The sequence below is a fragment of the Tamandua tetradactyla genome, chromosome 7 (assembly GCF_023851605.1).
Source record: "Tamandua tetradactyla isolate mTamTet1 chromosome 7, mTamTet1.pri, whole genome shotgun sequence".
NCBI lineage: Eukaryota > Metazoa > Chordata > Mammalia > Pilosa > Myrmecophagidae > Tamandua > Tamandua tetradactyla.
The window spans coordinates 113768964-113792944 of NC_135333.1; the positions used below are offsets into that span (position 1 = coordinate 113768964).

The 23981-nt window shown below is 50.8% G+C and overlaps 2 protein-coding genes across 2 annotated transcripts; both read right to left on the bottom strand.

The window, feature by feature from the left end:
* Positions 1-1956: 1956 nt before the first annotated feature.
* On the bottom strand, positions 1957-13809 carry LOC143689968 (keratin, type II cytoskeletal 6A-like). The gene is made up of 9 exons (XM_077167987.1): positions 13342-13809; positions 11333-11541; positions 9078-9138; positions 7864-7959; positions 5730-5894; positions 4761-4886; positions 4055-4275; positions 3464-3498; positions 1957-2168 (listed from the first exon to the last, which is right to left on the bottom strand). The coding sequence occupies exons 1-9, from the start codon at positions 13807-13809 to the stop codon at positions 1957-1959; spliced, it is 1593 nt and encodes a 530-aa protein (XP_077024102.1).
* A 1847-nt stretch (positions 13810-15656) lies between these two features.
* LOC143689969 (keratin, type II cytoskeletal 75-like) lies at positions 15657-23932 on the bottom strand. Its single transcript, XM_077167988.1, has 9 exons — positions 23423-23932; positions 22677-22891; positions 21596-21656; positions 21195-21290; positions 20186-20350; positions 19637-19762; positions 19265-19485; positions 17815-17849; positions 15657-16334 (listed from the first exon to the last, which is right to left on the bottom strand). The coding sequence occupies exons 1-9, from the start codon at positions 23930-23932 to the stop codon at positions 16102-16104; spliced, it is 1662 nt and encodes a 553-aa protein (XP_077024103.1). The 3' UTR covers positions 15657-16101.
* Positions 23933-23981: the final 49 nt, after the last annotated feature.

A 23981-nucleotide genomic window follows, 5' to 3' on the forward strand; every position in this document is an offset into this window, starting at 1 on the left:
CTGCAGGAGGAAACGAGTGAAATGTCGGGAAGAACTGGGAGGGCAGGGCTCGCCGGGCAGATGGGCGCCCAGTGGAGCAGCACCCCGCCACTTCCTCTTGCTGAGGACTGTCTCCAGGAGCTCAGGACGGCTCGTGAGCCGCAGGACAGCTCATGGGACCTGTTGTGGGTCAAAGTATCCAACCCACCAGTTCCAAGGCTGTCCTCTGACGGCAAGATAAGACACAAACTCAGCCAAGAACTAGGGAGCTCAGTGACATTTTATTGAAGCCATTTCAGGAAGTAGGCAAGCGCAAGGGAGCTGGCTGCTCCTTCAGCAGCGTTTGAAGCAATCAAAGCAGGAGTGACCTCTTTTTCTGAAATAGTTAACTCTCCAGCTTCATGTCAGCAGCCAGGTAGGCGATTCCTTACTTGCCTTTGGAATACTGTCTGGTCTTTAAAAATGACAGGTCTTTTGAGGGTTTACAATTCTTTAGTCTAAATAGGGAAACCACACCTGGCAGGGCAGCCTCAAAAAGGTCTCCAGGCCTCCCATACTTCCCTATTCCTTCTCACCTTAGCCCTGCTTTTGAAAAAGAGGTGAGTAACACGTTCCCTGCAGTGTGAGGAAAAGTACCAAAGAAGAAGTGTCCTTCCAACTTTGCTATCCTGGGCAGGGTGCTGGGTGTGCTGGCATAAAGAGCTTCCATTCTAGCCAGCTCTGGGTACAGGCAAATCAACACCTCACACAGACATTGTAGGGAAGGAGACAGACAAAGAAAAGTCAGAGGAGAAAGAGAGCAAACATGGCATTGCCAAATGAGCAGAGTGGGAGAAGACAGGAGAAATCAAAAAGAGGAGAGGAATAGAGGAAAATTGAGAGAAAAGAAATATATGAAGGTGACAGGAGACACAGGGAAAGAAAGGAGGGTGAAAAAGCAGGTGGAAAGGGCAAGGTAAAAAGGAAAAGGAACTTTCTGGGATTAGCCCAAGGGAAAGAGAACAGCTTTAAGCCTGGAGGATTATTTTGCAGGAAGAATTCCTAGGCAATTCCTAGCTGGGTTCCTTTTTCTGGAATATCTAAAGCAGCTGTTTTGGGCTGAGCTGCCTGCCCTGCGCCCTCACATGAGCCAGGCTTTCTCCCCCTCATCATCAGGACATTTCTATTGAGGGACAAAATTTTGATATTGGATTCAGCGAGACAGACTTGGAGTAATTTGGCTCTCATACTGTAGCCTAAAGTTGTGGAGAACTTTGGAATTGTTGATAAAATCATGCCATTGTAGTGTGATCATGTGCCTAATCAGAAGCTTGACAATATTTGAAAAGCAGTTGATTTCTCATTCAAATACTCTGCTCATGAGCGTGGTCCAGGGAGGTGGCTGGGGACCTGGGCTGAGACAGGAAAGGAGGAAGAGAGGAGGCTACACATAGGGCAGGGTGACAGTGATATTTCCTGCCTGAGGGGCCAGCAGGGAAAGTGCTCTGCCTGCTGGGAGAAAAGAGGCCCATGAAAACTCTGGCCCAGGCTGCGTTCAACCTCCTCGGGGCACCAAGGTCGATTAAAGACACTATGACTGAGCAGGAGAAATCATCTTGTGGTCACAGTGGATCTGGCGGACAGGAGGGAGAAGCTCCCACTGCACCCTACTGGAGGATGCCCAGCTGCTAGGATGGAGCCGTTGAGGCTGTGCTAGTTGGAGCAGATGCCCCGGGGGACCTGGAGGGCTCCAGGGTCAGGAGGGAGTGGTGTGGCTCTGTGGCCACCTGTGCGGAGGCAGAGGGATGCCGAGGTGGCCTCTGACCTCACAGGTCAAGTCGCTGCTTCCCTGCAGAGGGTAGGCTGGGGCACGGGACCCCCCTCCGGCTGATGATTTCGTGAACGTGGTGTCGGTAAAGCGGCTGGCCTTAGGGCTGCGAAGCGCGGGGGCCCGAACGGGGAGGAGAGCCGGGAGGCGGGCGGGGCGGGCGGAGCGCTTTAGCTCCTGTAGCTCTTCTTGGTGGACGTGGTTTTGGAGATGATGCGCATGCTGGAGCTGCTGCCGCCCCCCGCGCTGCGGCCGCTGGTGGCGCTGAAGCCACCGCCGCTCCCTCCGCTGTAGCAGAGGCCGCTGGTGTAGCCGCCGCCGCCGCCCACGCAGAGGCCGCTGCCCCCGCTGTAGCCTGTGCCCCCCGTGGTGGAGACCACGGCTGTGGAGAGAGGGCAGGGGGCCTGTTAGCAGGGGATGTGCTCTCGGGCTCCGCCGCCACCCTCCCCCATCTTCCCGCCCCGCCCGTGGCTCCTGGCTCCAGGCCTGACTTCCCTTCCCCGAGAGTCCCAGGGAGCAGGACTCTCCTCAGTGCCTCGGGGGCCACAGGCTCCATCCTCCCCTCCCGCTGCCTCCATATGTGCTTCTATGCCAGCGTCAAAACCCCAGCTTCCACAGCCCCCACCGGACTGAGCTCTGCAAAACCCTGAGAGGACGCTATTGCCACCAACCTTCCCATATGAAAGAGGGGAAAATGGAGGCACAAAGAGATCTAGTGGCGTTCTGCTCAGATACTGGTAGTAATGGGAGGCTCATCCCTCAGGCTGCAGCTCTCCACAGCCTGTCAGATATTTGAAGATGCCTCTTCCCCCTCCCTCTGGGGTGCAGCATTCTTGTGCCTTATGTTAGTGGGTGTCAAGCTCTCTCACCAGCCTGGTTTGTCTGCCTCCCTAAGGTGGTCTAACCCATGTGGGGCCCGAAGGGATTTTATTTCCTGTAACCAGGACTTACATGGAGCTTTTAAGCCTTGCTTCTCAGGGAGCATGGGTGGTTCAGTGGTTAGAATGCCCGCCTCCCATGTGGGAGACCCAGGTTTGATTGCCAGACCATGCACTACCCCCCCCCCCCCCAAAAAAAAAAGACTCGTTTCTCTTTTGTGGGCCATTCTGTGAGATTATTCCTCACAGGAACCTTCCCGTGAGTTGTGGCCAAGCCAGGTTAGTCACTGCTCTATTTCCTTTAAAATCTAAATACGGGTCCTTACATGTAACCTGTTTAATAGCCTCTTGTTAGCTGTGTTAGTTTGTGTTCCTGCCAGGACGCAGCTGGGAAATCTGGTGTTTAGACTGGAGACCCCTGCCCTATGAGCAGTCCCATCCCATAACTATGACCCTCTGGTGCCAGCTTCTGGGGTGCAGACACACTCCTGAGGGCATGAGACCCCACCGGGGCTGGCCCTGGGGTGAGGGATCCCCCATGTCATGGGGGAAATTATCCCAGGGTGAAGAGGAGAGTTGCTGAGCTCCACTCCAACCTCTCTGCAGCAACGTGGGAGGCCCCACTTCTGAAAAGTTCCTTTGGGCCCCTTGGGAAGAGGGGCCAGCGAAGAGTGGGGTCCTCCACAGAGCCCCTAAGGGGGGTATCTGAGTGACATCCATGCCCCACAAACTTTCTTTGTTGCACCATGAGCTTCCATCCCATCTCCCACTTTTCTATCATCCCAAGACATTTACTCACAGATGTTCACGGCTCCGACACCTTCTCCAGTGAGTCTGTTGCAGGTGAGGAGAGAAAAAGACATGTCATTTGCTGAGCAGTTAAAAAGCCCCAGGCACTTTGTACTTAAACAGCGGTACAGAGCGCTTACTGGGCGCCAGGCAGTATGCTAAGTGCTTAACAAACTTTTCATTCGTCTCATTAGCTTTAGGAAGCTCATGTCAATATGTGACGGAAATCTGGAAGAGAAACTAAGTTAAAACTATAGAGAGAAATGGGTAGGGAGACGGTCAGCTTGAAGAGCCTCTCTGGGAAAACACAGCTCCTGAGCCGTCCAGGTGTGGTCTCACTTGTTACACGGCCTGGGCAGAAATGGCCCCAGCCATGGCCTTCCAGGTATTCAAGTCCATCTCTCCCTGACACATCTGGTACTGACCCCTCACCCTGGGTCCGACAGGAGCTATGGGAGGTGCTGGGACCTCAGGATGTCTCTAAGAGAGCAGCTGCATTTTAGCCTCGTCTTTGGGATTTCTGCCTGGCGCCTGGTACTGGGGGACTCCCGCGGCCTCAGTGGCCCCCACTGCAGCGCTCCGGTGGCATGTTTGAGCCCACCTGTGCTCCTCGCCCTCCAGCAGCTTGCGGTAGGTGGCGATCTCGATGTCCAGGGCCAGCTTGGTGTTCATCAGCTCCTGGTACTCCTTCAGCTGCCGCGCCATGTCCTGCTTGGCCTTCTGCAGGGCATCCTCCAGCTCCGCCAGCTTGTGCCTGGCGTCCTTGAGGGCCATCTCCCCCCTCTGCTCGGCGTCCGCGATGGCGGCCTGGAGCGCGGCGCACTGCCAGGAGGAGAGCGGAGTTTGTGAAATCGTTGGTGGAGGGCGCAGTGAGATGTGGGCTTTAGTTTAAACTCTCTGGGAGAAATTTCCTGAGATGGATTCAATGCCAAGGAAGTCGGGGCATTGCGAGCTTTAAACACAAGATCGATCCTTGCCAACCTTGGAGAACGTGAAGCTTAACCAGGAAGGAGAAAATTATTTTGCAAGGTCTTTTTCAATGCTGAGCTTCTCTGGAGAGCGGGGTAAGCAAAGCAAGTCAAAGCTTCGCCAGTTCTGCCTTCAGAGGACCAAACCTTTCCTCTGGGAATGGATGTCAGAGAGATCTCAGAAGGAGCGTCCTGGCACCCTGGCTGGGGAGGGAGACGGGATGCACGAGTACACTACTGAGGGGTTACTTCTCTGGGAGGGCTTCTCTCCCCAGTGCCCTGTGAGGGTCTGCAGGGAGGCAGGGCTGGGGAGGGGACCTCCGGGAGCTCAGTCCCCACCTGCTTCTTCAGGTTGTCAATCTCTGAGCGCAGCCGCTGGATCACCCGGTTCAGCTCGGAGATTTCCATCTTGGTGGTGCGGAGGTCGTCACCGTGCTGGCCGGCGGAGCGCTGCAGCTCCTCATACTGGACGGAAGGAGAGACAGGCCTTGTGTGAGGGGTGCATGCAGGAGGCAGGGGCGGTTGAGGCCGGAGAAGTGCGGGCTGAGTGGAGGCTCCTCCCTTTGCCCCCTGCCCCCCAGCAAACCCATCACTGAGACCCGAGAGGCCTTTCTGGGCCTCCCTCCCTCACCCCTGCCCCTCACTGTCCATGCTGTGTTCTCACCCTTCTCTCGGGGGGCTTTCTTTCCTCTCCCTCAGCACCCTGCCTGTCACCCTTTAAGGACTAAGAGTCATGCAGGGGTTCCCGAGCCCATCACTCTTGGATCTTTTGGCTCCTTTGTATCTGTTTTCCTTGGCATCACCTCTCATCATCCCCGGGAATCTCCAGCTCAGAGTGTTTGCTCTAACCTGGAAAACCTCATTCTATGACCCAGGCCAAGACTCTGTCCATGCTTTTTGGTCATCTGGGAAGCCCCTGGCCCCTCAACCCCAGCCAGTTCCACCTCCCTTCTTAGGATCCTCTCCCTACCCTCCCTCTCTTTCCCTCCTGCTGGCACTGATGGCTGGTTCCATCCAGCTGGTACTGTCTCTGTCAAAGGATATCACAGGTATGACCATTCTCCTCCTTGCAGAGGTCCTGGCCACCTCCCACCTTCATCTGCATCCTTCCCTAGGTCCCAAGAGTACTGCCCCAAGGCAGTGGCCAAAAAAGAAGGTCAGCCCCAATCTGCACTCACATTCCTTCTGCCCACCAGGCTGGGGGGTTCCAAGAGGTCAAGGCCCTTATCTAATTTGCCGTTGTAATCTCAGGCCTGGCTTGGAGTCGGTGCTCTCTGCTAGTCGATTGACTTGAGTTTGATGCCTCACCTTGGTCTGGTACCAGGACTCGGCCTCAGCCCGGCTGCGGTTGGCGATGTCCTCGTACTGGGCCTTGACCTCGGCGATGATGCTGTCCAGGTCCAGGCAGCGGTTATTGTCCATGGACAGGACCACGGACGTGTCCGAGATCTGGGCCTGCAGCTGAGCCAGCTCCTGCAATTGGGCCCAAATGGGAGAGCTGATGCATGCACATGTGTGTGTGTGTGTGTGTGTGTGTGTGTGCACAGCAATGACCTGTCCTTCTCCTTCAAGTCTAGGAGACTGTGATCTGTCCCCTAGAACAGACCCTGGCATTGAGGGGCTGACTTGTATGGTTGGGGTGGGACACTATGCTTAGGCCTGAAAGGGCTGGGAAGGACATTAGGGAGGTCACTGAGTTTATACCTGTTCTTAATGATCAGCTTCTCTGCATGGAGGAAGCAGCAAAGGTAACTTTCTAGAAGTTGCTCCCTTTGTCAAATGAATTCACTTTGTTGTGACCTGTCAGTACAGTGCCTCATGTACTAAGAATCCACACTAAATAAAGCAATCTTGTGAAAGACAACTGAGTCAGAAGGAGTCAGAAAGCTCTACTCTTTCCTGGTCCTGTTTTCCAACTTCACTCCTACCTGTTTCTCAGGGGTGGGAAATAGGACTCTGCTTGAACAGTAGAAAGGGCACCGGCCTGAAAACTTCAAGTCTCAGATCTGCCAGGCAAGTTATAGGATATCTGAGTCTCAGAGGGGATAATTGTAACACTGGCCTATGCAATTTTTGTGAGGATTAAATAAATTAATCTTCAGGTAAGATGGTCTTTGGAGCAGTACACCCACTGTCCGGGATCATCTAAAGCACTGCTTTTCAAACTGTGGCCCACGGACTCACAGCACTAGCATCATCTGGAAACTTGTTAGAAATGTAAACTTTGGGGCCCCACTCCAGACCTATTGACGCAGAATCTAATAAGACTTCCAGAAGATTCCGACGCTCTTTAAAGTTTGCAAATCACTGGTCCAAAGCAAAAATCTAAGTAAAAATACCCCCTTTGCTTCCTTATCTTTGTGAATAACTGGTTCATGTATTTCCTGGTTCCGGAAGTTATTGTTTTGTTGTTGTTACTGTTGCAAGTTTGCTTCCCCCAAATAGTTTATCCTAGTAGCTGACCTAACTTGAGGGTCTCAGACCAGAGGCTTGCTGGCCTGTGGCTAATTCAGAACTAGGAACCATGGCTAGTGGTTGTCTATATCAAGGTCGGTTGCAGAGCAAAGGAAGCCTTTTCACCCCATGTGAACCCACCCAAAGACTGAAGGCTCCCTTGGTTCCTGGAGCAGCATGGCCAGCTCCCGTTGGGTACTAAACATATTTAACCCCATGGTTATATATCCCTGCCCCTCTCCTCATTGCTAGCTGTGCTCCAGCCACATGGCCTCCTTCTCTGTCCTTGATCGTATCTGGGGGCATTTGCACTTATGATTCCCCCTGCATGGAAATCTCAGCCCCTTATAGCTTTCTGGCTCACAGCTTCAGTTCCCTCAGGTTCTCTTCAAATGCCACTCCATCCTCTGCCTGTCATCACTCCCTGTTGTCATTTTCTTTGTTGCCCCTATCATGCCTGAAATGGCAGAGTGATTTGGTTATCTGTGTTCTGCCTGTCTTCCACTCTGGACCAGAAGCTCCAAGAACTTGATTGTGCAAGCTCAGCACTGTCCCTGCAGCCCTGCGAACAATTCTGTACAAAGGTGCTCCACAAAAGCCTGGAGAATCAGGTTGCTGTGCTGCGTACTTCTAGAAGCACCCCAGGGGCTCACTAATTGCCACTCAATTTGCCTAATTGCATCACCCTGCAGTTGCTCTAGGAAGAGCAACCAGTAAATTTGGGCTGGGCCTGGTCAGGCAGGTTCTCAGACAGTCCTATGGAAACCACCTGCGTTTTAACGACAGGAGGCCAGTCTTCTCCGACCAACATGCTTGGTCCTGGCGACTCTGTTGCCTCTGCCCCACCAGCTGCCCCAGGGAACTCCATTTTCTTTCTTGGTAGGGGAAGCAGCATCTGCCACATGAATTAGGAGCAGAGAGAAAACCAGGGAAGGAGCCAGCAGCCTCTGTACCCACGTGAGGCGCCCCAGCCCCCAGCCCTCCTCACCGCCTCGTAGAAGGCTCTCAGGAAGTTGATCTCGTCGGTCAGGGCATCCACCTTGGCCTCCAGCTCCACCTTGTTCATGTAGGCGGCGTCCACGTCCTGGGGTACAGAATGTGTTGTCACTTGGAGTCCCCTCCTTCCTGGGTTAGCCAACCCCTGGGATCCTGAGTGCTCTGGTTTGAGTTGTGTCTCCCCGAAAGAAGCTCCAGTCCTAACCCCCATCCTGTGAATGTGATTCTATTTGGAAATAGGATCTTTGATGACGTGATTAATTAAGATGAGGCCAAACTGCCTTGGGTGGGCCCTGATCCCAGATGGTTGATGTCCTCACAAGAATTGGGCACAGACACAGAGGAGATGGCCAATGACGGAGGGAGAGACAAGGTATGCCATGGATTACTGGCAAAGCCACCGCCCGAACCCTACAGACTTCAGGGGGAGCGTGGCCCTGCCGACACCCTCATTTTGGACTCCTAGCCCCCCAAACAATAAATTCTTATTGTTCCAAGCCACCCAATCTTGGTGCTTTGTTTTGGCAGTTCCAGCAAACTAGGACAGTGAGTCAAGTGGGAGAACTTCAGCTCATGGGGATGAGCAGGTTTCTCCATTCCAGGCTATCAGTGGGTGCCACGTGGAAAGTTCTCCAATGTCACCTGTGCCTGATGAGGCCAACCCTGGCTCCTTGGGCGTCCACTGCCACTGTGCTCTCAAGCCTCTTCCCAGAAGCCATGGTAGCTTTCTCCCCCTCACTCCTTCCTCCCTTCCACGTACAGCTGCTCCTTTCTTCTCCACCAGTGTGGCTCCAATGCAGGTTCTCCTCCTCCCCCCACCCCCGCTCCCACTAAGCAGAAAGATCCAGAAATCGGCAGAGCTGATCCCCATTCTGCCCTTGTCCTCTGAGCCTGACTTGCTATCCTAGAGACTTGGCTTAGGATAAGGACCCATTTCCTGTCCCCTTGCCCTGCAGGGGATCGGCTGTGGGTGGGGCTGGCGTGGAGAGTTACCCCACGGACTTGCTTGTCTAGGGGCCGACTCTCTTCTGGTCAATTGTCAAGGGTAACCACGGGCAACTTAACCTCCCTGAGCCCCACATTTTCTCACTCTTAAAGTGGAACCTGAGTCCCAGATTTGTTGTACAAATTAAATAAGGCCTTGTATGTCAGGCCACTAGCGTGTTGGCAGCCAGGGGTGAGGTGGGGACGTCCCTTTCCTCTCACCTTCTTGAGCACCACAAACTCGTTCTCCGCCGCTGTGCGTCTGTTGATTTCTTCTTCGTATCTGTGGAAAGGATCAAGAAGTCAATGGGCATTCGGGGTGAGGGGTTCTGGGAGCGGAGGTTGTGGGTGGGTAGCCAATGGTGGGCCCGCAGAGCAGACCTGGAAACACTCTGCTGTAGCATAACTCTCTTGTTACAAACGGGCTCTCCCCAGTCCCAAATAAAACAAATCAGCAAAATAAAACCATAGCTGAAAACAGTAAGGTAGAGCAGCACCACCCTTCATTGTTCTGAGGTTTCTTTTCTCACAGCTTTGCTCCTTAGAGTACTTGGGTCCCCTGAGGGTGCATGCATGCTTCCGGTCGGAGGGTTTTTGTTTTTCATTAAATGATCTTGCCCCACCCCAGACAGAGACAGTGAGAGGTGGAACAGAGAGCAGGACAAGAGACTGGCAGCCTTAGGCTCTGGCTGGCTCCTCAGCCCTCAGGTTCCCTTGCTGAATTGTGGCTTAAGCAGAGTCTTCAGGCCAGATAGGAGACCCTCAGAGTTTTCTAATTCTTTCATTTGCCCCTAGGCAGCAGCACCTCTTCTCTCCTGCTCCCCACTGGGCGCTCCTGGAAGTGCTCCCCTGCTCACTAATCTCGGAGAAGGAAGTGTTACTTCTTTCCAGGTCTTCCATTCCCCATGCAACTCTTCTAAGCATCTGCGACTCCCACCCTCTTAGCACTGCTGGACAGCTACAGTTTGGGGCATGGCTCCACCCACCCCCTAAGGTCACTTAACCTCTGAGTCTGTTTCCCATCTATGAAATGATATATAGATCTTTTAAAGCCTCCAAGTACAATCACACATTGCATCTATTACCAGAACCTCAGCTGCTTTCATATTGCCTCTCTTGTCTGGTAGGATCTGAGAAATCTCCTTTCTGCCATTAAATCTTCAGTTCTGAGACTTCTCCCACATTCTCAAGAAAATGGGTTTGGTGTTCCTTATTGTTTCCTTGAGTCACCTTTTTATTAAATTTGAATATCTTTTCTTCACCTAACTCCACACAACTGTCTCAGTTCAAAGTCCTTCTGCCAGAAACAAGCATTACCTGGCCCTGCCCAGGCCTCTTGAACCACTGCTGTCAGAACATGGCAGTCCATCCTCCTATACCTCTCCCTGTCTCTCCTTCCATCTCAATCTTGAGCTTTAGCCTCCTCTTCCAGGAAGCTTTCTTTGATCTAACCACTGTTACTCCATGTTTAGATATATATTATAAAATTTGCATCTGCACTGGCTTCTTTTGTCTGCATCTGTATCATACACACATATGCCTAATCACAAATACAATGAAAATAGCTGACCCTTTTTAAGAACTTACCAGGCTTTGGGAATCCCACCAAGTACTTTACATGCAAGTTTAATTTAACAAAGAAACTGGGGCCTAGAGAGTTTCAATAATTTTCTTGAGGACATTCAGTTGCTAGGTGGTTGAGAGAAGATTCTAAAGCTAGATTCCACAGCACTGTTCAAAAGGACTGTCTGCATTGATGAAAGTTTAATTTTAATTAATTTAAATTTAAATCTAAATAACCACTTGTGGCTAATAGTTAGCATTCTAGGCAGCACAACTCTAAAACCTAAATTCTTACTCTATTCTACAACAGTAAGCAAAACTCATTATCAGGTTACTTTTGTTTGGACCAAAAAAAATGGAAGCTAAAAATAAGAAATTGCATAGGCAGAAGCATCCCATTGTGTTTAATGGGTGTGTGTGTGTGTTTTCCTGGGAGAAGGCAGCAAATGTCTCTTGCCTTTGGTCAGGGTTGGGGTGAATGCACGAAAACTGTGTACATTAGCAGTGGGATTTAGTTGCGCAAATGTGAGAGTGAGATTCTATTGGTTTACTTCTTGACTTGTGTGAGTTACCTCTTGTCTAACTTGAATAAATCAGTTCCTATTGCAGAGCCTTACATTTCTCGTCTGCAGAGTTTAAAGGGTTGGTGTGTGCAGTGAGCTCTCTGTACCCATGTAGTTATCATCGTCTCTAATTCCAGCCCCTTCCTGTTGCCTCAGCATTCTTTACCCCAGGGTCCCAGTTCTCTTTCTACTTTTATTCTTTTACTATTTCTGATTCTACATCTGTGCTCGGAGTGTGTGTCCATCTGCCCCACTGGGCCAGAGATCACGGCCTGCTTCTCTTGCTCTCTCTGGCCTCCCCAGGACCCCCGGGGAAGGGCCCTGTCCCAGGAGCTGCAAGCACCCGCTCACTTGTTCTTGAAGTCCTCCACCACGTCCTGCATGCTCTTCAACTCCATCTCCAGCCTCGACCGCTCTCCGCCCAGGCAGTCAAGTTGCCTCCTGAGGTTGTTGATGTAGGCTTCAAACATGGGCTCGATGTTGGCCCTGGTGGTTTTATGGTCTTGCAGGATACTCCATTTGGTCTCCAGGACTTTGTTCTGCTGCTCTAGGAACCGCACCTGCACCAGAGATAAAAGAGCATGAGGGCTTCTATGCAGCAGCCTTCTAGAGGGTTCCAAGATACAGGACACCCAACAGTGTAAAGGCCCTGCAAGACCTCAAGACCCAGGGAGCAAGCTCCACCTTCTCTTCCTTGGCTTGGAAGGAGTCTGGAATGTGAAGAGCCAAGCCAATGCTGATATAATGGGCCTGGGAGACAGGCAGTGACTGTTTGGTTGGGAAAAAAGTAGTGAGGGTTAGAGGGACTGGAAACTATCTGAATGCACCAAATCACGCGGACGCATGGTGGCTTAAGAAAAGAACATGCTACCATCATCAGATTTTGATCCTCGCTGAAAGGGCAGGAAGTCGTTGGCAGAAAATCCAATCTGCATGTTGCATGTGCTTGGTCCAGATCTAGAATCAGGACTCAGCTGGCTGCACACTCCTAGAATGCTAGCATGGGTCACTCTGGAGTCACATTGAAGGGATCTGGGCACAATCCCAGCCATGTCTCTCACTTGCTGCACCACCTTGAGAAAACTGCTTCCTCCTTCTGCTCCCTTGTGATTTTGTGCTGCTAATTTGGATCTCTTAAATTATACCCATCTACTCCTCAGTCTCAGAGGCAGCCTTGGGGAATGTGCATCAACTGTCTCCCTAAACAATGTCCTTCCATTGTGAATAGGTGAAATGAAACAGTCTCAGAGATGAAGGAACAGAGGCTCTTTGACTTTGGAGATGGTTGTGTGCCTCTGAAGGGTCTTTAGACTCCAACCCCCTTCCCCACTCCAGCTCTCTGACTGTAAGAGGAGAGAGGGACACTGGCTCCAAGTCCCTCCCTAGTTACATCTGTGTGCTCTCTGCATCCGCTCTGGATGAAACAAGGAAAATAAGGGCCACATAGTTCCTTTCACAAGCGAAGCTCCTGAAAATCTCACTGGTGCAGATACTGGGCAAGGTGGGGAGACATGGATAAAGTTTAAGAACCACTATTTCAGGGGTCTTTCTGGTTAGGTGTACGTAATTGATGATCTAGCCCATACGATGTGCCATTTCATAGCTTGTTAAACCTGTGCCTCCCAACCTTGACTGAGAAACTAGGCAGCTTTCCCAGCAGTACAGCCAAAAGTGGAGCTCGGGTTGGTGGCCTCAGTTTAGCACTCTTTCTTCCATATCCCAACTATGGAGCCTGGACTATCCAGATCCTTGAGTTGATTCTTCCCAGGCAAAAACCACCAGCTCAGGTGTGTGATGGAGGCAATGAGAAATAGTTTCTTGATGGGGCTCTGTCCCAGAGTTGGGGAAATCTCTGGGGTTCCAAGCCACACAGCAGGGGGAGCTTAAGGCCTAAGTCACAGTTCTCCGCTCATCACAAGAAAAGTGTGAAAGCCTTGAGTGTACTTCTCACTGACCACTTAACTTTTCAGACATACCCAAATCACCAGGAAGGTGTCTATTATCTCAGAAGGAAACTTGCCCCACTTCTGTGCATTGAACTTATGACTTTTTCATTCCGTTATTCCCCTCTCTCCAAACTCATCCCCTTTTGCCACCTAATTTTAAACCAAATACACCCTCTCTATTCATCAAAAGAGGAAAGTCCTTGCAATGGCTCAGACAGCTCTTGAGTCTGGGGATGGAAATTTCTCTGCTCCCACCTTCTTGAGGAAATCATCCCCTTCCACCCCACCAGAGACTATCTGGCCAGAAGATCTCAAGTCTTGGGCAAGTTACAGTTGACTTCAGAAGAGTACAGAAAGGAGAGATCCTACTGGGCACCAGCTGCTTCCCTAGTGGGAGACCCCACCTCCTCTCACCTTGTCAATGAAGGAAGCAAACTTGTTGTTGAGGGTCTTGATCTGCTCCCGCTCCTCCTTCCGCACTCGCTGGAGAGAGGGGTCGATCTCCAGGTGGAGGGGGGTCAGGAGACTCTGGTTGACAGTCACCTCATGGATGCCACCAGCTCCAGGCATCACTCCACCTCCAAATCCATACCCACTGCCGATGATCCCCGCTCTGTACCCCATGCCCCCTGGGCCCAGCCCGTAGCCAGCACCTCCAAAGCCAGCCCGGCTGGAGCGGTAACCCCCACTGATGGAGATTCTTTTGCTACCCCCAAGGCCATGAAGGCTCCTTGTCCCGAAGCCGCCTCCAAGGCTCTTCCCACCCTGGCACATGGAGACAGAGCTGAAGCTGGTCCGGCAGCCTGGAAGGAGGTTGGCTGAGGACGCACTGAAGTTCCTGGTGCCCCCGGACTTGATGGTCACAGAGGATCGTTGGGTCATGGTGGGAGCTGGTGCCAGAGGGTCAGAGCAATGAGGATGTGAGAGGAATGAGGATCCTTCAAACTCTAGCTCTCTTAAACCCTCCTTGACTTTTATCCCTTTCAAGAACTGGGCTTGGCTGGAGAAGATCAAAGACCACTCTGTTGAGTTCATCTCAATGGTATGTCTGGCCACGGCCCATTTTCCTACCCTGCTAATCACCATGGTGAACACCCTACCCAGGGCAGGACCAGGCCTGGGGATGCTGGCTTAGGGCAGGTCTGGGTTCCCCAGCCCTTCACCCACTCGGATGCTCAGCCATGCACTGCTGACACCCACCACAGCCTCTCACCTGCTCCACCCCAATCTGTTCCTAGTGCTTGGACTCTGAACCCTAGCGCTTATCCATGCTTTTCCCTTCCTGGTCATTTATAATTTAAAAAATTCCATGTACTGAGGAATCAATATATGCCAGACCATGTGCCAGGTAAGCCGTAAGCATTATTTTATTTAATTCTCATAATAACTTTGTGAAGGTGGGTGATACAGCAATTTCTACCACTTCTTGAGCACCTAATATGGACAGCTGCTTTGCACCTCTGCTCTCATTTAATCTTTACACAACAACATAGAGTAGCTATTATTATTCTTGTTTTATGAGGTCCAGAGTAGTTGGGAAGCTTGGCTAAGGTCACAGAGCAGGTGAATGGCGGGTGATGCTAGATTCTATGAGGTCTGGCCCCAGGTGATATGCTCTGAATCACTGCGCTCTACAGAGATGGTAAAACCAGGCTCTGAAAGGAGAAGTGACTAGTCTGGGGTAAGAAGCAAAGTCAGGATTCCACTGCAAGTTCCTGTGTTCTCTGCTCCTCTCCACTGCCCAGGTCTTAATTTGCTGTTCTCCCTCTGGGGATCGGGGCCATTTAACAATTGTCCACAGTGTCATTTCCCTCCTTCTTGCCATCCTCTCCCACTCAACCATTCCAAATTTTAGCCCTTGGATTTTTACTCATACCTTTCTCGTCCTGATTCACGGCCTCTCCCCTCACTGCCATTTACTTCCTGTGCCTTCACCTTGGAAGATTGTTTGCCAGATATGTTGTCTGTAGCTTCCCAATAGGCCTGAGCTTGGCCTTGATTATTGGACACTCTCCATCCAAGCCCACATAGGCTGCCCCCACTTTGGGTGAGCCCACTTGGGCTATGGGCACAGGCCTGATGAGAGATGTCCAGAAGACTTGTACACTCAGGAATGTGGGAGCTTCCAGGATGTCTCTTGGCTACCTACAATTAAAGGTCTAAATGGCTCTTCTCCTTGGAGAAAGCGTTGCCCTCAGGGCTGACTTTTAACTCCTCTCCATGGCCTGTTATTTCTCTACTCCGTCTGCAAGTTTGAAGCTGTCACAGAACAATCAGCCCGTTTGCTGGCAGAGGGTTGGGCTGCCCACCCTACGTCAGTGTCCCCGGAACACATGCTGGTTTGGGGAGGGGAGGGCATCGCCCTATATGTCATACAGAGTAGGGCGGCTGGGCAGGGCTTCTGCCCAGGGGCTTGGGCTTCCCAAACAAGGCACCCAAAGGAGGAGTAGGAAGAAAGGGGCAGAAGCCAGGGGTGGAGGCCTGGTCGGCCATCTGCCCTCCCCACACTTCTGCGCCACTGTCCTTCCTGTCTTCCTAATCCAGCCTCCTTGCCTCTGACGGAGACAGGGGCAGGTGTTGTCTAAACTGAGCATTCCTTGTGTGGATCCTGTGCTGGGAGGAGGCCTGGAGAAGGGGAGTAATTGCTCTGTGTTCCATAACTATCCCAAACACAGGGCAGGAGACCAGACACATTACACATGCATTTTAATAGGCACATTCCAGGGAGAGAACAGAGGGCGCACTCACTCCCAACAGGCAGCTTATAAGCACTGTGAGCCAGGCTGGATGTCAACGTGGCACTGAGATGGCCTCGGAGACACAGCCTCTCTCATTTCTGCATCTAGAGAGAGGGAGGACTTCGGTGCTGAGGGGGTAGTGTTGAGACTGCCTGGGTCTTTGCGAACTGGAATCTTGGAAGAGAGTGGGCTTTGGTTTTGCATGTCTGGTACAGAGAGGGGTGTCATGAGCAGTGGGGGGACCATCCGCCAGTAGGGCAGGAGCTGGGCTGGGCCTGGGAATGGGGTTAGCTAGGACTTGGGACTTCCCAGCTCCACAGATGGACCTTACGGAGGGGAAAAAGAGGGGATCCAAGTGTCTAGGGTGAGTGCAAACAGGCCAGACCAGCCAGTGGAGCTGGCTTCAGAGCAGGTGTGAGGAGTGGGGTGGTTGCACTCAGTGCTTGTAGTTCTTCCTGCTGGAGGAAGTGGTGGAGACGAACTTGATGCTGGAGCCATTGCCCCCAAGGCCTCGGCTGCTGCTGGCACTGGAGCCGGAGCCTCCCAGACCCAGGCTGTGCCCCCCGTTGGTGGTGAAGGAGTAGCCGCTGCCCCCACCGAGACCCAGGCCTCCACCTCCAATGCCGCTGCCACTCCCGTAGCCGCTGGAAACAGTGGAGGTGACCACAGCTGCCGGAAGAGGTGACATGGTTAGAATCAAGAGCAGGAAAGAAGACTCCAGTCCCTGGAGTGCTGGGCCTAGGGGTAGTCTCCAGGAGCCCTGTGCCTCTTTCTGATTCCCTGATTCCCCCTCACTTAGTGACATCGCCATCTTAAGCCTCAGCCTGCTTTTCCCTGAGCTGCAGCTCCCGGGCTTTCCCCAGTCTGGGACGCCTTCCTTCCTTCCCTTTGTGCTACCTGGGGCCTCTCTTTTCTGTCCACAACTTACTGGAGGCATTTCTTCTCCTGGGAGCTGGTCCAGTTCTACCTATCTTCCTCTTTGATCCCATCTCACTTACTCTGTCTGTACCTATTTCCCTCTCTGGGCCTGGCTCCAGGGACCCCTTTCATTTCAGGAGCTCCTGGGGGACATGTGTGTCCCCAGACTCTGCACATTGACATTCGGAATCCCCAGAGGGGAACTGGAATAGACTTGATAGAACAATTGATAGACAAACTGACTGGCCACTCAACTCTGCCCATTTTCTCCTCCCAACCTGCTCTTTTCCTATCTTATCACCTTAAACATCCTACTACCCTAATTTGGGCTCTGTAAAAGGAAAATTGGAAGAAAAAAAAAAGACTCTTAGGTGCTTTCCAGAGAAAGTAAACTTCAGACATTATGTCATCCATTCCCAAACTACCTTTGAGGGTCTCTAGAACACTAGACTAGGACATCAGGGAAGGGTGACACCTGGGTGGCTCAGAGGGTTCTCTGCCTTCTGGAATCATTAACTAATACAACCCATCACTTTTATGAATCCCTCATCAAGAAAACCAAACAAACTTGTAAAGTGTAAACTTATAAAAGGCATTTCTGTGGGCCTCACAATGCCAGCACTGAGCTCTGTGATGGCCTCTGCTCTTTCTGGCCCTGGACTGTGCTGGTTTGCTAACGCCCTGCAAGGCCTCTCCTGTTTCCCAGCAGCTGCACCAGCTGCCATGCTTTATGGTTCTTGCAACTTTCTGCAGTGTTAGGCCAGGCAGGGGGTCCTCCCAAAGTGTTCTGGGGAGGGACTGCCTAATCGGCAGGCAGAAGGCTCCCAACAGCTGAAGGTAGACTAGAAGTTTGCACAAATCTCATCTGCGTTGAATGCTCTTATCTGAGCTCAAGTTGCCACCCCAGCAAGAAGGGTGTGGAATTCTGGGGGGCAGAAGGTGTGGGCGGCGGGTGCTCTAAATCCATGCAGGAGGACTACAGCAAACCTCTCATCACGCTCTTCTATGACACTCTCTCACTTGCAAAGAGGTAAAGATTTATGTGACATGAAAGACCCCCCACCAGTATGACTCTCTTTAATGGACTCGAAACCTCGGACCTTTTCAAAATGTCTCCTCTCTGTGAGGTTCTTCTAATGCCTCATATTTCCCACCCTTCTGTTGCCTGCTGCCTCCATATCCTCCCCAACTACGTACACCCCAAAAGACACAAGAAGGATTTCATACTCACAGATGTTAATTGGAGAAACGCTCTCTCCATTCAACCTGATTGGGGAAGGGTGGTGTGGGCCAGGGGGGTGGGTGCAGAAAGGAAGTTACTATCATGTTCAGCACTTTATGGGATTAGAAATGACATATTTGCAATTGTTTAAAATGCATTTTTAAATCCTTTATTATTTTTTAGTGAAGAAGTCCTGAAAGTTGAAATTATTTAAATACTTATAGCATTAAATGAATGAAATAATAGAGAGTTTGAGGTACATGGTAGTAAAACCTGTAATCTCAGAAGCATAACTTTTGGTTTAAACTAGTTACACGCCTTAATGAAGTGAGAACTAATCATACACCGGCCTCAGTTGGAAAGGCAGGCCTTGTCACATAACAATAAGCTTTCTCTCTCAACAATGTTAATTACTGGGCCAGTGCTGAGGTTATTGCAGGCATGGAGAAGAGTCCAAGTCATAAAAATAATAATAGCAACAACCAGTCTGTTATTATTTTAACAACTAGAGTAATTTTGCTGAAGTTTCTTGAGGACTGAAATGGCATTCATTCATAAACACCCGCTTAGAACATAAAAAAAGAAAAACTAACATTTTGCATATGTTACTTACTTTATGCTACTCAATTCTCTCAACAATTGCATTAAGTAGATATTATTTCACTTTACAGATGGGAAAACGGAAGCACAGAGAGGGTAATTAACTTGTCTATGACCACAAAGCTGAATTTGAAGCCAGGTTCATTTGACTTGAAAGCCCATGACTTTGGTCACTAAACTGAATGATATTTAGCAGTCATTCAGCACTTGTATACATGTATTATTCTTAGAATTTCTTGTGCATTTCTTTATTTTAACCCTTATAATAATATATGAAGTAGAAAGTATTCTTATCCCCATTTCATGAATGTGAACACTGAGGCACAGAGAGGTTAAGTAATTTGCCCATCATTACACAGCTGTAATTGGCAAAACACAAAGCTTGTACTGAGCTTTGGGAATCATGTAATCTGGCTTCTTCATTCTATAATTGGAGAAAATGAGGTCCAGAGAGGGACTCCTGGCTTTCCCAAAATCACATAGTAGGTTAGTGGTAGATCTGTAAACCCAAATACTGGAGCAGTTTATTCTCAGACAAGAATCTTTTATACCACAAATCCAAACCTGCCTTGTAACCAAATTTTTCCTTTGATAGAATTTGATTACTTAGACATGGTGAGAACCTAGATTTCTATGAGGTGCTGAAAGTCGTTTCACCTCAAATATGGTAAGCTGATATTGATGTATTAGACAAGAAGTAATCTTTGCCCTATTCTTTGTCATAGCCTAGTGGTACCTGCATTTTGCCTCCTTTTCCAGGTTAGGAAGGCACTGCACCAACCTGAGCACCTAGGAAAGCCCAGGTACCTGCAGTGAGCTCAACTTGCTTTGAGGATGGAATTAGTCCATCTACCCTCACCTGCACTCCTCGCCCTCCAGCAGCTTGCGGTAGGTGGCGATCTCCACGTCCAGGGCCAGCTTCACGTTCATCAGCTCCTGGTACTCGCGCAGCAGCCGCGCCATGTCCTGCTTGGCCTTCTGCAGGGCGTCCTCCAGGCCCACCAGCTTGGACCGTGCATCCTTGAGGGCCAGTTCTCCGCGCTGCTCTGCGTCGGCAATGGCTGTTTGCAGGTTGGAGCACTGTAAGGACAGGAGGAAGCCATGAGCCCAGCTTCGTTTTCTTCTGGTAGCCCCTGGAGGTCTCGGGCTTCTTGGGTAGGAGACCTGTCAACATGGTAGAGCCACACAGAGGAAGTGTGCCCAGGAGCTCTTGGCTCAGCCAAAACTCTACCTGCTTCTTGACGCTGTCAATCTCGGCTCTCAGCCTCTGGATCATTCGGTTCATCTCGGAGATCTCGTGCTTGGTGTTGCAGAGGTCGTCACTGTGTCTGCCAGCCGTGACCTGCAGCTCCTCATACTGACAGGGGCAGAGCAGATCAGTCACCTGGTCGGGTGCCTGGGGTGGGTACACCCTTGGCATATAGCAGGAGCTCACTGGTTGGATTATCTAGTCTGTTATACCCCTCTAAAGCCAATTCTCCTTCTGAGCCTTCACGCAGGAGCTGTTTGTCATCAGCCAACTTCTCTCTCTCTTCTCTACAAGATCTCTGTCTTTTTTTTGTTTTAAACCACCTATTCCTGCCTTCTAGCCCCAAAGGGTCACTTGCTCAGCCTTAAATGCCTCCCTGCTCCTTGTTCATCTTCCAAACTGTAGTAAAAACCTACCTCTTGCTGGAAGTTTTTTTACTAATGTTGTCTTTTTGCCCTTCCATGATAGTCCGTTCAGTTCACGGCTTCCTAGACCTTAGGTTTGCACCTATGATGAGGTGTCCACACTCACCTTGGTCTGGTACCAGGACTCGGCCTCGGCCCGGCTGCGGTTGGCAATGTCCTCGTACTGGGCCTTGACCTCGGCGATGATGCTGTCCAGGTCCAGGGAGCGGTTGTTGTCCATGGACAGGACCACGGACGTGTCGCTGACCTGAGTCTGCATCTGGGACAGCTCCTACAGGACCAGTAAGCTCAGGGTCAGTGGGGAATAAAGCGTCTGAGATGGAAGGGATCATGAAGCCTCATAATTGACTATCCATCCAGGTCAGGAATCCCCTCGGTAGCATCCCTGGTAGGTATGCTTCCAGCTGTTCCTTGGGCACACCCAGACATTTAGAGGGTCCCATGTTAATGCCTGAGAAAGTTCTATACCATGTATCAGTGTGACGGGAGCACTTCCCCTGACATCACTTCTCAAAATTCCCTTCTGTGTACTTTCCTGGGGTATAAAGGGTGTGCAACTGTTCTCTGTATCCAAATTATGTGGATTTGAATAGGGCATGTTTAGTCATATGTGTGGATAGAAGGATGTTTCAGGTTCAGGTGATTTTTAGGGCACTGCTGTCCCCTACACATCATGACTTCATCAATCCCTACTTCCACAGATCGGGTCTCAGCCTGCAGGGTGGCAGTGCCCAGATGAGGTATCTTTGTGGGGGAGCAAGAGGCACCCTGATCAGTGAGTTGACTGGCATCTTGCTTCAGGGAACTTTTTTGGGAGCCAGAAGGTAGAGATTGATCTTGATTCCTTGGGAAAATTACCGAGAGACCTGGAATTTGGAAATCAGTGCTCCCGCCTTGCTAAGGGTAATTTTGCCCTGGGGTGTGGGAGAAGCATCAGAGTTGGGGTGCAGTTTTGTATAGCAAGATTTTAGCAGTTCTTGCAGATCCACGTGCCCCCCCAAAGCCCCAGCCTGTACCACATGGGGGCAGGATGCTGGGGCTCTAGAGGTACTGAATGACTGATACTCTCTAGAGCTCCGAGTCTAGGAGGAGCAAAAATATTTTCAGGCTCTTACTGTCTCATAGAGCATGTGGAAGAAGTTGATCTCGTCGGTCAGGGAGTTGACCTTGGCCTCCAGCTCCACCTTGTTCAAGTAGGCAGCGTCCACATCCTGGAACGATAAGCACTGAGTCGGAAAGAAGTCGGGCAGACTCCATTTCTAGGTTGGTGTTTAGAAAACTCTGTACCAGGGAGGGTTTGGGAGAGGGGGTGGGGAATATACTGACAACTGGGAACTCTCAAGTCCCCAAGCAGGGTCAGTGGGGACATAAAAATGGAGGGACATTTTGGCAGGCTCGAGCTTTCCAGTTGGTCTCGAGGTTGATGGGACGTTTCTTGGGTGACTCGATTGTTGGGGTACCTTGCACCCCAAGATTCATTTTTGCATCTTCCCCTTTGAGAGACATTTCTACTCACCTTCTTCAGGGCCACAAACTCATTCTCAGCAGCCGCGCGCCTGTTAATTTCATCTTCATACCTGTACAGAGAGGACGGGAGTGTGTGCTGTTGAGCAAGAGTTCAGCTTAACTCTTCCCCAGGCTGAGAAGGACTGTAGTGGTGGAGTAAGAGCAAAAGGACCTCAAATCCCTTCCAGCTCTCCCACTGACCTGTGTGTGACTTTGGGTGAGTCACTCAATCTTCTTTCTCCCTCTATAAAATAGGAATAAATTCTTCTGCCAGAGGGCTTTTATTGGGGTGGGGGGTGGATCAGGCTAGAAAGTGAGCGTGGAACTTATGGGAATAGAAATATATATTTATGCAAGTCCACTTTTTGATAGATGCAAGATTCTATTCTTCTAAAAATTGTCTTGCTTCAAGTGCTTGCTGCAAGTGTGGTATAAAGTTTAGCCGTTCAGGACACTGTTCCTAATAGGTTCTGATATATTTTCATTGAACCTCAGGGTGGCAGTTGAGTAATGTGTTTTTGTTTGTTTGTTTGTTTTTATTTTTGTAACTAGATGTAGCTCAAACTCAGAAACCAAGGGCAAACCAGCTAAGCAGTTAGCTAGAATCATCCCTTTTCATTGGGTACCTTACCTACTACCACCTGAATGATATACAGGCAAAAGTCACCTTGAAGAGGACTAGACTTGTATTGTTTATAATCCTGCATTTTCCTTGCTAGCTCTCTTCACTCTCTAGCCAACGTGCATCCTGGAAATGCAAGCCGTCTCATAGTAGAGCATGTGTCCACTGGCATTAAATAATATGCTGACTGTGGAATAACAGTATTCTTCCAGAGTGAGTAGAAGCGTCTTATTAGATGATGCCACTTTCTCTTTGCAGTTATGAGGACAAATAAGAATAAACTCCCTGTGAAAGTGATGCATGACAGGAGAATCTCTTGGGTACCCCACACCATGCTGCCTTCATCTTATGGGACAATCACTGCATGTTCCAAAATTCCAATCTGACGCTGTCATTTGCTTCTTTGCATCTTTTGGGTCCTTGTAAAAAGGACCCCTGGGAAGATTGCCAAAGGCTCACGCCCACCTACCTGCCTTTGACATCCTCTATGACATCCTGCGTGTTCCTCAGCTCAGCGTCAAGCCTGCCCCTCTCGTTGACGATGCTGTCCAGCTGCCGTCGGAGGTCACTGATGTAGATGTCAAAGAGGGGCTCCAGGTTCTGCCTCACAGTCTTAGAGCCCTGCTCCTGCAGCAGGTTCCACTTGGTCTCCAGGACCTTGTTCTGCTGCTCCAGGAACCGCACCTGGAGAAAAGAATTAAATCTTGAGAAGTTGGGTAGGTAGAGACAGACACCAAAAAAGTCGATTTTCACCTGACACCTGTCTGGCAACTATACAACTCCAACCAAAAATGAGAAAGCCCATGGAACTATCCTAAAATTTTCTAGGAAGTAGGCACAGGGCTTCTATAGAATTAATGGAGTGAGGCTTGGAGCCCTCCATGGGGAACATGGGTTGAGTTTCTTAATGACACGTGCTCTTGGTCAGCTTAGTTTGCTCAGTGGAACTCTCCTCCTTTATGGAGAATTAACTTAATTGCTCCTCAGGTGTTGACTTAGAACCAGACCACATGGCTCCAAAGGAGGACAATGGGAAATTTCGGCAAGGTCCCAAGCTGGCTGACTTTGAAATGCCTCAGCCCCACGGGATGTGCTCGGTGAATAATGCATTTCCCCATAGGAAGGCTGCGGCACATAGCTCTCCCCTCAGGACCTGGGCCTCTTCAAGATTTCGCTCCACCCAACCCAATGGAACCAATGAAGCTCTTGTCTCACCTTGTCAATGAAGGAGGCGAACTTGTTGTTGAGGGTCTTGATCTGCTCCTGTTCCTCCTTCCGCACCCGCTGGATGGTGGGGTCGATTTGCAGGTTGAGAGGAGTCAGGAGACTGTGATTGATGGTGACCTCTTGGATACCCCCAGAGGAACAGACAGGGAACACAGTGCTCCCAAAGCCCCCTCCAGCCCCACCCCCAGAGCTAAATCCACTACTGACCCTGTTTCCAAATCCAAACCCACTGCTTGCCCTGCTGCCAACACCACTTCGGAAGTTGCTGTTGGACCCACCCATTGAGACCCGCTCGATCCCCCCCAGATTGTTGAGGCTGCGGCTTCCAAAGCTGGCCCCAGTGCCGCTGATCCTTCCCAGCCCTCCGCTGCCCCCCAAGGTGCAGGCCACCGAGACAGAGCTAGAGTGGGAGCGTCCAGCTGCTGGGGTGGTGGCCGAGGCAGCAGTGACGCCCCTGTGGCTGCTGGTCTGGAAAGTGATGGAGGATTGCCGAGACATGGCGGGTGAGAGAGGCTGGTGGGAAGAGCTCCTGAGCAAAGGCACGTGC

Bases quoted from the DNA above. Each gene is read 5' to 3' on its own strand.
- LOC143689968 (XM_077167987.1), bottom strand. From the start codon at position 13,809: ATGACCCAACGATCCTCTGTGACCATCAAGTCCGGGGGCACCAGGAAC. The intron at 5,895-7,863 runs GTGAGGAGGGCT...GCCCAATTGCAG, and splicing joins TGAGAGCCTTCTACGAGGCG to GAGCTGGCTCAGCTGCAGGC. The intron at 3,499-4,054 runs GTGGGCTCAAAC...CACCTGCAACAG, and splicing joins CTGGAGGGCGAGGAGCACAG to ACTCACTGGAGAAGGTGTCG.
- LOC143689969 (XM_077167988.1), bottom strand. From the start codon at position 23,932: ATGTCTCGGCAATCCTCCATCACTTTCCAGACCAGCAGCCACAGGGGC. The intron at 22,892-23,422 runs GTGAGACAAGAG...TCTTTTCTCCAG, and splicing joins TCGCCTCCTTCATTGACAAG to GTGCGGTTCCTGGAGCAGCA. The intron at 17,850-19,264 runs GTGAGGGTAGAT...TTCCCCAATCAG, and splicing joins CTGGAGGGCGAGGAGTGCAG to GTTGAATGGAGAGAGCGTTT.